Here is a 13,748-nt window from a genome sequence, read left to right as displayed (position 1 = left end):
GAGTAGGACAGAGGGGTTAGGATTAGGACGTTTCTTCAGTTTTTTTTGGTTCAGCGATTCAGTGCATCACGTTAAATACAAGAGGGTGCTTGTGTGTCCAGGACCAGGCTACCCTGTGACACAAAGCACAACAAACAAGCCAACGGCAGTGGACTGACCTCTGAGAGCGGGGGCAGGCCGGGGGACTGCTGTAACATACTGATGACCTCGTCCAGGTTGGTCTGGATCCAGGACAGCTCCTCCTTCTCCACCTCCGCGGTCAGACTGCAGCCACACACAGGGGACGGTGATGGGATCAATAAGGGAGATCAGGCCACCACTGCTACCACTAGGTACCCGCTAATGCCTCCTGGTCGTCAGCAGGTGAATGGATGCTTAACTGAGTGCTAAGGTTAAAGGGCATGTCAACACTTGTTTTGAACACATCGCAACGATGAAACATAACAGGTTATTATTACTTTATGTTTACATCCTCAAGGAGAAGGGAGAGGATTCTTCACTTATCAGAAACAAGCAATCCGAATGAAAGGAATAAAACAGGTAATGCAACACCGGACCCACACCAGAAGTGCGCTCTACCTGTCTGTGTTCTTGCCGGCCATGGCGCGGATCTTGGAGGCCGCGAGGTGGAGCTTGCCCAAGATCTGGTCGCCGGAGCGCCATGCTCCCGGTGGTCCAGACTGGGCCCCCCTGGTGATGTCAGAGTAGGGGGCGGGGCCGGTGTGCCCATGGGCAGCGGTGGTGGAGGTGATGGAAGTCTCCTGGTGGTGCAGCCCGTCGGCGGCGCGGTCGGTGGGTGTGCCGCGTCGCGAGGCAGGCTGTCATACACCGAGAGAGAGACACGCACGCTTAGCTGGAGATGGCTAGGTCATGGTTGTACTGTACTGTAAAGAGGAGGCAAACTATACACTATAAACCTATTTCAACTGTAGTGGGCTATTTTAAATAGCCCACTACTGGTAGGATATTACCAATTTAAGGTAACATATTATACCACCAGGTCCTCTTCTGACATCACAAGTGGGCGTGTCCACCTAGATGTGTGCTGGATAGATGAGCAGTGTTTGCTACAGTCCACTGGGTAGGCTGGTAGACTGATCTATCCAGCGTACATCTAGGTGGACACGCCCACTTGTGATGTCAGTAGAGGCAGATTTTCAAAACTGCTTGTAACGGCTAATCACACTCAACCCTGGTGGTATAAAGGGACCTTTAAAAATGTATATGACGCCTTTTAACCTGATCTGAAAATATCAGAACCAAAACGAGGTAAAGGTCTTAAAGCGCTCACGTCTTGTGGGTCGTGCGACCGTGTCGCTGCTCCTCCTGCTCCTCCTGCTCCTCCCGCCAGCCTCTCCTCCAGCGCCTCCTTCTCCTGCTCCAGGCTCCTCCTCCTCTGGCCCTCTCTCTCCAGCTGCTGCTGGGCGTCTCTCGCCCGCTCCTCCAGCAGGGCCAGCCGGCCGCGGGCCTCCTGCAGCGCCTCCTGGTCCCTGTGGGAGTGCTGGCGGCCCAGCTGCACCTCCTCCTGCTGCCGCACCGCCTCCAGCCGCTGGGTCTCCAGCTCCCCGAGGAGGCGCACCACCTGGGGGGAGGAGGAGGAGGAGGAGGAGGAGGAGGAAGAAAAAATATTTTTAGCACATTTGTGTTATACAGGGGCTGATTAAAGATAAATAATGGAAACATTAAAATATGCATTTAATAGCCGCGTCCGTGGGTTAGGCTGCCCGGACACATAGTATAACACTATGTTGTGTGGCGGATTTCATATACATCACTTATTACAGTTACACAACGACGGTACGAAAAAAGTGTCATGAAGTTGGTGTGTGTCGTAATCATGGGGATAACAACTCTTTCCTAAAACTCTCAGCCCTAAACTTTTTTTTGAAATAGTGTTTAAAAATACGATAACTTATAAAGTTATCAAAATAAATATAAAAATACATATGTTTTTGAATATTATTAACTCATGTTAACCCATATTGTAATGTGTGTTCCCCATCAGGTCTACAGATCAGACCCCACCATCACCTGTGCATGCTTCTCATCCAGGTCCCGCTGCAGCCTCTGGAGCATGCTCCTCTCTCCTCCTCCCACCTCCTCCTCCTGCTCCTCCTGCTCCTCCTCCAGACGGGCGGCCCCGCCGGCCCCCGTCCTCAGCTCCCTCTCCCTGCCCAGGGCGCTGCTCATCTCCCGGGCCGTGGCCTGCTGGGTGTCCAGCTGCACCTGGAGCTCCTGGAGCCGGGTCTGCAGGGAGAGCTGGGCCTGCTGGGCCTGCTGGGTGAGCTGGGAGGAGGCGCGGCGCTCCTCCTCCAGGGAGGAGGCCAGCTGGGCCGCGTGGCTCCGCTGCTCCTCCGCCGCCACCCGGAGGTCCTGGGAGCGGAGGCAGGTTATGTTATAGATGTTATACATGATGAGCATAGTACCATTCATAACATAATTGTAATAACTATAGCCTAGGACAGGTTATGTTATAGATGTTATACATGATGAGCATAGTACCATTCATCACATAATTGTAATAACTATAGCCTAGGACAGGTTATGTTATAGATGTTATACATGATGAGCATAGTACCATTCATCACATAATTGTAATAACTATAGCCTAGGACAGGTTATGTTATAGATGTTATACATGATGAGCATAGTACCATTCATAACATAATACTTATTATTGTAAGTCTAGGACAGGTTATGTTCTAGATGTTATACATGATGAGCATAATATAATTTAGAATATAATAATTAGTATTATAACAGCTATAGCCTAGGACAGGTTATGTTATAAAAATTATACATGAAGAGCATAATACCATTCAGTATTATAGTTAATAACATAATGCTTAATATTATAACAGCTATAGCCTAGGACAGGTTATGTTATAAACATTATACATGAAGAGCATAATACCATTCAGCATTATTATTCATCATATGAATCTCTGACCTCTAGCTCCTCCTGCTGGCTCTCCTCACTCCTGCCGGTCCGGCACCTCTCCTTCTCCATGGCCCACTGCAGCTCCCTGCTCCTCCTGCGCTCCTCAGACAGCTGGTCCGTCAGCGCCTCCAGCTCCCCGGCCCGCTCAGACACCTCCTTCCTGTGGGACCGGGACACAGGTACTCTCAACACCTTGTTCCGCAGGACTTTAAAACAGATGTCGGTACGGTAACGGTCGGGAGCTCATGACCGATGCAAAGAGAGCCGGGTTGAATCGGATATTGTAAAGAAATGTTTTTAATACTATTAATAATAATAATGAATCTGTGCATATGCCTTGGGCATAATTGAACATCATGGAGAAAAAAAAATACGGTTAGAGACATAATTAAAAATTATTAATCACTTTATATTTTTTTATGTATCTAAATAAAAATAAAAAGCCATTTAGAATAATTTAATTGATGGTCGATAAATGAAATGTGATTGTGTAAGAGTTTGTGTCTGTAAATTCGATTGTGTAAGAGTGTGTGTGTGAAACGTGATTGTGTAAGAGTGTGTGTGTGAAACATGATTGTGTAAGAGTGTGTGTGTGTGTGTGTGTGTGTGTGTGTGTGTGTGTGTGTGTGTGTGTGTGTGTGTGTGTGTGTGTGTGTGTGTGCGCGTGTGTGTGTGTGTGTCTGCAGGTCAGACCTGAGTGCGTCCAGCTCCTTCAGGTGTTTGTGCTGGGCCTTCAGCGTAGTCTCCAGCTCCAGCTTGGTCTGGGACAGCTCCCCCTTCAGCTCCTCCAGCGGGACCCTGTCCCCGGTGGGCCCAGACCTCTCTCTCTGGGCCCCGCCCTCAGCCTCTGGCCCCAGGGACGACACTGGCTGGACGCCTGAAGGACACAGAGTGATTGACAGGTTGTTCAGAACAGGGGTTCTCAAACTGTGGGCCGTGGCACAGGTTGGTCGTATTGACTTATTTGTCTTATTTTTTTAAATGTATGCATGCCTTTTCCGTTGCATTTGATTGAATGGTTTAGTGGGAGACTGAAATGTGTGTTTAGATCAAGGTTATTTTTTGTCCTATTTGTTTGAAATTCTCTTAACACCCCGAGCAGCATCAACAACTCTAATAACCTTGGTGGAGCTGCTCCATCTGGGCTCTGAGCTGCTGGACCTCAGAGAGGAGACTGGAGCGGTCAGCGGTGTGGAGAGAGCCCATGGCCTCTCTGTGGTGGACCTCCTGCACCAGGGGACAGAACGAGAGACAACACACTGCATGTTAGTGACCGAGACAACACACTGTATGTTAGTGACGGAGACAAAGAGACAGAGACAGAGAGAGAGACAGAGACAGAGACAGAAAGAGAAAGAAACAGAGAGGGAGAGAGAGAGACAGAGAGACAGAGACAGAGAGAGACAGAGACAGAGAGAGACAGAGAGAGACAGAGACAGAGAGAGACAGAGACAGAGACAGAGACAGAGAGAGAGAGAGAGACAGAAAGAGACAGAGACAGAGAGACAGACAGATGGAGAGACAGACAGAGTGAGTGAGAGAAAACGCACAGTTTTATTTTTGCCATTCTGCCCACCCAGCATCCAAGGGACTACTAAAAATAATTATTTTAGCGACCCCTGGGATATTTTATTTTTAGTTTATGCTCTGCTGTTAGATGTGCTGCCACATTTTATCCGAATGTGTGAGTCTGCGATTAAGACCCAGGAGTAAACTGACTACTGTGCACAAACTTTCCTAAGCAACATTGTGTTAATCTCAACCACCCCTCTTGTCTGGAGAATAAAATCCATGATTTTTATTTTTATTTTTAAATGTCGTGTTTAATGTGTTTCTTTTTAAATGTCTTTTTAAAAAAAAACGGAAACGGCACCAAAAAGTTGGACTATTTTTCTAAATCCACTTTTTAGTTTTTCAGTTTCAAATGAAAATCCTCCCCAGAAGGGGGTTCTCAGGGTAGGAGGAGGCAGGAGCAGGGCCGAGGCCGGGGGGCTCACCTGCTGGGCCAGCCGCTGCTCCAGCTGGTTGAGGTGGACGATGGCATCGCTGCTGTCCAGCTGGTCCAGCTGGCTGTAGAGGGCGCTCTTCAGCACGCCGCGCTCCCCCATCAGCACCTGCTGCACCGCGCCCAGCAGCTCCCCACGCCAGTCCGCTCCTCCGGGGGTCTGAAGGGAGAGGAGGGACGGGAGGGACGGGAGGGTCGGAGAGAGACAACGGTCAACAAACAGGCCTAAGCAGTCTGGGTTTTGAAGCTTTTAACCTTAACCCCTGTTACATTAAAGTCATGAGGAGAAATGTATATTGGTGAGTTTAACTTCATTCTAAACATAGATGATAAGGTGGTCTCACCTGTGTTCCCCTGTGCGTCTGCATCTGGGTGACCAGGGTCTTCAGGGACTGCACTGTGTCCAACAGGGCCTGCCTCTCCCTGGGCCAGCCTGGGCTGGGGGTCTGGCCCCACCCTGGACCCCCTGCTGCCCCGGGCTGGTCCTCCGTCAGGGGGAACTCGGAGAGGGACAGCACCTGCATGCCCTCCTGGTGCACCTCTCTCAGCAGAGTCTGGATGGTCACACACAGACGGGCGCACACACACACACACACACACACACACACACACACAGACACACACACAGACACACACACACACACACACACACTCGATTACTGTCAGAAATATATGGCCTGTTCAGCCCTTTGGGACTGTAACTGTGATTATGGGCTAAACAAATAATGAATTGAATACGACTGAATTAATAACGACAACAATCTTACTTGCTGATAGGCAGGTATTATTTTCAAGATCAAGCTGATTTTCTTTTAAGCAAGTTTAAAAGCCACATCCCTCAAAGATAAGTGAGCCATCATGGATAGAAGGTTGAACTGGTCATTGTCTGTCTGCCTGCAGACTGAGACTCTCTGCAAGAAATTAAGTTTACAAGTGAATAATAAAGTTACAGCATTTGAATACCTTGATCTTGTCAGGGAGTGGGTCTTCCCCGTCCCGCCTGGCTCCCTCCGGGGTGGTCCTGAACTCCTGCTGCAGGCTGGGGGGGTCGTAGCCCGTCCGCTGGCTGTAGTCTGAGCTGCTGTCTGCAGGGGGAGCCACACATAGGATACTTGTACTTCTCACACTGGTTCTACCAACGGCTGAATGCTGAAAATTAAAAGATTAAAACGTTGTGTCTCTTACCGCTGGTGTATCCGTCCCTGAACTGCAGCGATGCAGGCCGGTCTGTTCGTGCCGACGAGGCCTGGAGGGAACATCGAGGTGGTTCAGTCAACATTCAAAGGTGCTGTAGGTCAAATCTAAGAGCCGGTAGTGGAGTGTAATCCCTAGGAGTGGCATGGCCACTCCTCGGCTATTAGCAAGGGAAATGTGCTGTGATGCAGTGTGACGCATAATCTGTTGTTTGTAAGCCACTTCGACTGAGTGCATGGCTTCATGTCCAAATACAAATCTAAAATGGCTTCTAGAAACCACATGACCTCATAACAACATGTATATGTATCACGGTGACCTGTCCGACCTGTCCCCCCCCCCCGACCCGCCCCCTCACCTCGCCGGAGCGCAGCTTGTCGATGACGGCCTTCAGGGCCTTGCACTCGTTCTCCAGGGCCTGGGTGTCCAGCCGCAGGCCCTCGCTCTCCGCGATGTGCCGCGCTTCCATGTCCAGGATCTCCGCGGCGTGGAGCTCCTGCATCTGGACGATCTTCTCCTGGAACTCCCCGATCACCTCCGCCACCACCTCCTCCTCCTCCTCCTCCTCCTCCTCCTTCTTCTTCTTCTTCTTCTGGGCCGCCACGGATGGACTCAGGGTCTCTGCGACCACCCCTGTGGGCGTGGTGGTGCTGGTGGTCGTCTGGAGGTCTTGGTGGGTCTGCGTGGACGAGTCGGCGACGGACACCCGCCGGCGCTGCTCCTGCTGGGGCTGGCGTTCGGCCCCGGAACCCCCTTGGCTCTGGGTCTTCTCCGAGGCCGGCTGGGCGGCCGCTGCAGAGTTCTTCCTGGATAAGGACGCCTTCTCTTTGGCGTTGCCACTTCCCTTGCCGGACAACGACTTGCCTGCTTTCCTCTTGGGCTGACTGCCGGCGGCCGCGGTGGTGGAGGAGGAGGACGAACGTGGCTGAGGGGAGGGCGAAGGGGACGCCGGGGAGGGAGAGGGGGGCTCCTGGGACAGGCTGGCCGCTTCCGAGGCCGCTTGCAGCTCGCGGAGCTCGTCTTTCAGCTGGGCAACGGCGAGGTCGCGGGACCGGAGGTCTTCCTGGAGCTGGTCCGCTCGCTGCCGGCAGCTGGCGAACTCTTCTTTGGTGGTGGCTGCCTGGGTCTGGACCTCCTGGAGCTGCTGAAGGAGCTCCGGGACGCTGGATCCTTCCTGGCCTTCTCCTTCTGCCCTCGCGGTGACCTGGGAGGGACCAGAGACGGAGGGGAGGTCATGAGGAGGGAGACCAGCATGATCGTTTCACATTTCGCTTTTTATTCAGATTGACTTGAGACAGAGGGCAATTCTAGCATATAATCAGTGTGAGCAAGGACAAGAACCTGTTGTTGATTAAAAAACTGTTAGGTAACGACTCATATATATATATATATATATATATATATATATATACTGTATAACAGTTGAAGGAAGTGAACTTGTATCTTCTTACCCTGTAGAGTTCTCCTTTAAGGTGAGCGATAGTCATTTCCCTTTCCTAGAAAACACAACAAACAACCAATCACAAACTAACTAAAACAAATATACCTTTAGGACAATTTAGATGCTGTAGTTTCAACAAGCCTCAGACCAGGTGTAAAGATCTTAATCACATGTTCATTATCATTATAAGTGATTAAAACTGAGCTGTCCAACCTGGAGCAGCTCCTGTAGCCTATCAGAGCTCTGCTTGCAGGAGTCCAGCTCCTCCCTGACCACCACCACCTCCTTCTGCACCTCCTGGAGCTGAAGGTCCAACCCCCGCTGAGCCGCCTCCCCACCGACTCCTGGCGATGCCTGGCGTGGAGAAGGTTAGAGGAGATGCTAGATGCTGAATGCCATAAAAACAACCTCAAATGCACCCTTCTTTAAAAGGTCTTGTAGATAAGATTCAACAGTTATAATTTGAGCGTAATTAGTTAGAAATGCCATAGCAATCAGTCAGCTATTAAGTGAAATGCACTGCAAGAATATCTGTTTGATATTATATATTGAATTGACTGTGCCCGCCTCTGTGTGAGCAGATTTTGATTTTAAACCTCATCTCATCCTTCCCTGATTGGTTTTGGGTGTCCATCTTGCCTGTCAATCACAGGTCCATGAATGCAACACATAAAGGATATGCTTTTTGGGTTGTTTGGTTTCAAAGTCTTGCCCTATTGGTCTGGGCTGTCTTGTCTTTACAACTGTAAAATATTACCTATAGCCCATTTAATGATAGACAATCATATCACATATCTTGAATAGGATATTTTTTTTAAATCCATACCGTCTGCATTTGCTCTTCAACCTTGCTTATTGCCAAAGTCTTCTCCTGCAATAAAAGGAAAACGAGATGTTTCATTGATATTTATATGTAGGTATAAAAAGTGAATGAGAAAGTTAACAATAATAAATAATTTAAATCAAATTAATACAAGTAATTACCTCAAGCTGCTCCTGGAGTTGACTATAGCTCCGCTTGGATTCGTCCAACTCTTCCTGAATTTGACTAGAGCTCTGCTTGTGGTCATCAAGCTGCTTCTGAAGTTGACTAGAGCTCTGCTTGTGGTCTTCTAGATGTTTTTCAAGTTGACTACTGTTCTGCTTGGAGTCGTCTAGCTCTTGTTGAAGCTGACTCGAGCTCTGCTTATAGTCGGCTAGCTGTTTTTCAAGTTGACTACTGTTCTGCTTAGCGGCATCTAGTTCTTGCTGGAGTTGACTATTGCTCTGCTTGTACTTATCTACCTGCTCCTGAAGCTGACTACAGCTCTGCTTGTGGTCTTCCAGCTGCTTTTCGAGTTGACTACTGTTCTGCTTCGAGGCGTCTTGCTGCTGCTGCAGGTCACTCGAACTCTGCTTGTGGTTTTCCAGCTCCTGTTGGAGTTGACTACAGCTCTGCTTTGAGTCATTTAGCTGCTCCTGGAGTTCATTAGAGCTCTGCTTGTAGTCGGATAGCTGTACTTCGAGTTCACTAGTGCTCTGCTTGTACTGGTCAAGCTGCTCCTGAAGCTGACTAGAGCTGTGAATGGAGTCGGCTAGCTGTTCTTCAAGTTGACGACTGTTCTGCTTCGAGTCGTCTAGTCCTTGTTGAAGTTGACTCGAACTCTGCTTATAGTCAGTTAACTGTTCTTCAAGCTGACTACTGTTCTGTTTGGAGTCATTTAACTGCTCCTGGAGTTTACCCGAGCTCTGCTTGTATTCGGCTAGCTGTTCTTCGAGTTGACTATTGCTCTGCTTGTACTGATCTACCTGCTCCTGAAGCTGACTACAGCTCTGCTTGTGGTCTTCCAGCTGCTTTTCGAGTTGACTACTGTTCTGCTTCGAGGCGTCTTGCTGCTGCTGCAGGTCACTCGAACTCTGCTTGTTGTTTTCCAGCTCCTGTTGGAGTTCACTACAGCTCTGCTTTGAGTCATTTAGCTGCTCCTGGAGTTGGCTAGAGCTCTGCTTATAGTCAACTAGCTGATTTTCGAGTTGACTACTGTTTTGCTTGGAGTCATCTAATTCTTGTTGCAGTTGACTCAAGCTCTGCTTGCATTCGGCTATTTGTTCTTCGAGTTGAGTACTGTTCTGTTTGGAGTCGTTTAACTGCTCCTGGAGTTTAATAGAGCTCTGCTTGGAGTCAGCTAGCTGTTCTTCAAGTTTACTAGAGCTCTGCTTGTACTGATCAATATGCTCCTGGAGGTCACTAGAGCTCTGCTTATAGTCAACTAGCTGTTTTTCAAGTTGACTACTGTTCTGCTTGGAGTCGTCTAGTGCTTGTTGCAGTTTACTACAGCTCTGCTTGGAGTCGGCTAGCTGTTCTTCAAGTTCACTCGAGCTCTGCTTGTACTGGTCAAGCTGCTCCTGAAGTTGACTAGAGCTCTGCTTGTAGTTTTCCAGCTCCTCCTGCAGTTGACTAGAGCTCTCCTTGGAGACATTTAACTGCTCCTGGAGTTCACTAGAGCTCTTCTTGTGGTCGTCCAGCTCTTCCTGGAGTTGACTACATCTCTGCTCGTAGTCAGCAAGCTGCCCTTCAAGTTGACCAGAGCTCTGCTTGTAATTGTCTAACTCTGCTTGGAGTTGACTGTGTCTCTGCTTGTTCTCAGCTAGCTGCTCCTCGTGTTGACTAGAGCTCTGTTTGTAGTGGTCTAGCTGTTCTTTGGTGGCCAGGGCCTCATCTCGGACCACCTGTAACTCCTGGTGAGCTTCACGCACATCACATTGGTCTGTTGCAGGAGATGGCTGATGGGAAAGAAAATGTATTAACACAATCAGGGCACGACAAACTAGTGTATGTATTTTTCTTTCTTTGGTGTATTCAACCGTCTCCATAAACAAATTCTCTCAACTGAAAAACCTCCCATGACTGAAACATTCACAACTTTTAAACAGGCTTTCGTATGCAAACCCCTTTACCGTTGAACAGTGAGCCCTCACCTCAGAGGTGGGCTTCCAGGTCTTATGGTGGGCTCCAGCCTTGCTCCTCATCTGGTTCAGCAGGTCCATGAGCACGGCCAGCCTCCTCTCGTACTCCAGCACCTCCTCCTCAGAGCTGGAGAGCAGCTGCTTCTGCAGCTCCTGGTCCTTCTGCATGCCGCAGAGCCCCACCTCCAGCTCCCGCAGCTTCTCCGTCAGGTGCCCCGCCCTCCCGGAGTCGCCCGCCGGCCCGCTGGCTCCACCCACCCTACTGAAGGAGGAGGAGTCAAGCTGCGGGAGGCCAAAGTTGGGGAAGACGTGGGTCAGAGGAGCGTCTGACCGCGCGCCAAGAGGCTGGCTCTCCTCCTCTTCGGTCCGCCGGGGGTCTGTCTGTCCTCGCGGCTCCTCCTGCAGGTGGTCCCGCTGGGCCTGGCCGGTCAGTGCCGACGCCCCCGCCTCCGTCTCCCGGAGTCTGTCCTCCAGGTGGTCCACCTTCCCCTGGAGGGTCTCCGCCAGCAGGCGCCCCCGGGCCAGCTCCGCCTCCTTCTCCTCTGCGGAGCGCTCCAGGTCCTCGACGCGGGACCGCAGCTCGTCCACCCTGGAGGCGGCGCTCTGCTCCAGCGCCTGCACCTGGGCCTGCATGACCACCAGGCTGGCCGTCTCCCGGAGAGCGTCCTCCAGGCGGGCCTCCGACCGCTCCTCCTCCTCCGCCCTGCCCTGCTCCTCCGTCTGCGCCAGGGCGGCCGAGGTCTCCTTCAGGCGGCGGTACGTCTCAAACAGCTCCCCGTGTTTGCCCCGGAGCACGCCCAGCTCGCCGGTGGCCTCGTCCAGCCGCCGCTGGGTTTGGCCGAGTTCGTCGGCGACGTTGCCCCGCACCCGAGCCTGGTTCTCCAGCTCCTCCTCCTCCTCCTCCTCCTCGTCGTGGTGCGGCGGCAGCTTCTGCTCGATGTTGGCCAGCTCCTGCTGCAGCTTGTCGATGACGGCGTTGAGCTGCTCCAGCTCCACCTCGCCGTTCCTCTTCAGCCGCTCCTGCTCGCTCCTCAGACACTCCACCTGGGACTCCAGGTCCCGGATCAGGTCCTCCCGCTGGTCCAGGTCCTAAGGAACGCCGTGATGCAGCACAAACAGCAAAGGGAACGTCAAGCCTGTCCCCAGCAGGAGGTGGACTTCCAGTTGCCGTGGAACCGGAAGTGGATGGAAAGCTCCACCGGCACAGGAAGGGAACGCCAAGTTACAGTGGAACCGGGAGTTGACGTCAAGTTAGAGTGGAACAGGAAGTGAACGTCAAGTTACACTGTAACAGGAAGTGAATGTCAAGCTTCACTGGAACAGACATTGAACTTCCTGTAACAGGAAGTGAACTTTAAGCTCCACCGGAACAGGAAATGAGTGTCAAGCTCCACTGTTACAGGAAGTGAACTTCAAGCTCCACCAGAACAGGAAGTGAGCGTCAAGCTACACCAGACCAGCAGCAGTTATGGCCAATCCTTTGTTTTTAAACCTTTGGGACCCATTGGGGAAGAGTCGAGTTAATTGAGTAAATAATATTTGGTGTTTGTCCATCAATATTATTTATCATAGTATGATCAGTATTACCATTACTGCTTTCATTTGAGGGTTGGTTAATATTCATTACGTTGAATAATAATTGGGGAGGTTTTGGGTATCAAAGGTTTAATAACAAATTCTCACACAAACATCACACGACTACCTTATGAGCATGGAGGTGGGAAGTAACTTACCAGCAAAACACACACATTTGAACAAAAAAATACCAAAATAAAGACATCAAAGAAAAAAATGTAACTACAGCAACACCGCACAGACAAATCCTTACAGGAACGAATGAAAAATGGAGGGGCAAGCCACGGCAAAGCAAACACGGGGACCACTACCACGGAGGGATGCGTATGCCAAACATAAACCAACCAATAGAAACTATTGTGTCCATATTGTATACCCATGCCAGGTTACCTTCGTAGCGGACGCCGCGGGCTCCGTGTGTTGGCCCTTAGTGAGTTTCTCATTAAGAACGAGTATTTGCCTGTCCTTCTCCTCCATTACCTTTGAAAGTCAGAGAGTCATAAGGGGGGGTTGTGGGCGGCTAGCAACAGTGTGCCAGTGAATACCTGCTGTTGTGACCCATCGGTTCAGTCACGTTTATATCGTGCACCAGAGAAATTACAAAAAACGGTTGCAAAGGTGAGATGAAAAAAACAAATCCTGAAAATGATAGTACACTAGACTACAAAGTGGACCGCTGATTTTTGCAATTTTACTGAAGTGTGCAGCAGAAGCTGACTGTTTCTGACCAACCTTGCAGACTTGGGTCCTTAGGGAGGTTTAAGTAGTTCAAGGAGAACATGACTTTACACAATATCACAGCGTGAGGCGAGCGTAGGGCAACAGACCTTTTAAATATAGGGGTGGGAGAGAGGGAGAGAGGGGGTGTGAGAGAGGAGGGAGAGAGAGAGAGAAGAGAAAGCAGCAGCAAGTCCAGAGAAAGAAAGAAAGAAAGAAAGAAAGAAAGAAAGAAAAAGAGAGAAAGCAGGGTAGGAAGAGAGAAAGGGGGAGAGCGACAAGTGGGAGAGGGATTGAAAGGGGGGGAGAGCACAAGAGAAAGGGAGTTCGAGAGAGAGCGAGAGAGACAGCGCGCAAGAGAGCAGGAAGAGAGAGAGAGAGAGAGAGAGAGAGTGCGAAGAGAGTTAGAGCAAGAATCGGGAGGGAAAGAGAAGATGAAGGAGATAGAGAGGAGAGAGATGGAGGATACGAGAAGAGCAACAGTATGTACAGTGGGAGAAAGGACTTTTTATTGTACGATAAACGTGTGGTTTAGCCCTGCACTTGGAAGAGGCTGTGATGAAACCCCTATCTCATTGCTTCTCCAGTATCAGTACGTCAGTGCTCTCTGTGGTGCGATGGGGGGGGGGGTGGGGAGTGTACCTGGAGCAAGCTCTCCCTGGTCTCCAGGTGCTCTTGCTGGCTGCCCAGCTCCCTCCCCTGGATCTCCAGCTGCATCTGGAGCTGCTGCGCCTCCTCGCTCTTGTTCTCCAGCTCCTCCCGGAACTGCTCCAGCTGCTCCTCCAGGTGGGTGATCTGCAAGGTGGTGATGGAGCAGGAGGAGGAGGAACAGGAGGAGGTTGAGGAGGACAAGGTGGTGGTGGGGGATGAGGAGGAGGAGGAGGAGGAAGAAGAGAAGAAGAAGCAGAAGAAGATGTTTTAGTGATAGAAAC

At 50.5% G+C, this 13,748-nt stretch overlaps 1 protein-coding gene across 3 annotated transcripts in view; it reads right to left on the bottom strand.

Annotated features, from left to right (window-relative positions):
• akap9 (A kinase (PRKA) anchor protein 9) overlaps positions 1-13,748 on the bottom strand; it is a 73,484-nt gene that overhangs the window by 3,679 nt on the left and 56,057 nt on the right. For 2 of the 3 annotated variants that reach the window (XM_084485013.1, XM_084485015.1), the window contains 18 exons: positions 13,459-13,611; positions 10,516-11,613; positions 8,566-10,341; positions 8,408-8,452; positions 7,795-7,935; positions 7,592-7,636; positions 6,499-7,344; positions 6,132-6,192; positions 5,910-6,031; positions 5,291-5,500; positions 4,939-5,106; positions 4,063-4,168; positions 3,635-3,818; positions 2,951-3,101; positions 2,032-2,373; positions 1,292-1,582; positions 580-818; positions 159-264 (listed from right to left, as the gene is read on the bottom strand). In XM_084485013.1, the coding sequence (XP_084341139.1) occupies positions 159-264; positions 580-818; positions 1,292-1,582; positions 2,032-2,373; positions 2,951-3,101; positions 3,635-3,818; positions 4,063-4,168; positions 4,939-5,106; positions 5,291-5,500; positions 5,910-6,031; positions 6,132-6,192; positions 6,499-7,344; positions 7,592-7,636; positions 7,795-7,935; positions 8,408-8,452; positions 8,566-10,341; positions 10,516-11,613; positions 13,459-13,611 (6,084 nt within the window). The remainder of the gene's footprint in view (positions 1-158; positions 265-579; positions 819-1,291; positions 1,583-2,031; positions 2,374-2,950; positions 3,102-3,634; positions 3,819-4,062; positions 4,169-4,938; positions 5,107-5,290; positions 5,501-5,909; positions 6,032-6,131; positions 6,193-6,498; positions 7,345-7,591; positions 7,637-7,794; positions 7,936-8,407; positions 8,453-8,565; positions 10,342-10,515; positions 11,614-13,458; positions 13,612-13,748) is intronic. The other variant, XM_084485014.1, reaches the window with a different exon arrangement.

This window comes from Micromesistius poutassou, assembly GCF_964030765.1.
Source record: "Micromesistius poutassou genome assembly, chromosome: 20".
Lineage (NCBI taxonomy): Eukaryota > Metazoa > Chordata > Actinopteri > Gadiformes > Gadidae > Micromesistius > Micromesistius poutassou.
Note: the sequence above shows the minus strand (reverse complement) of the source record. Positions and strands in the feature narration are given on the sequence as shown.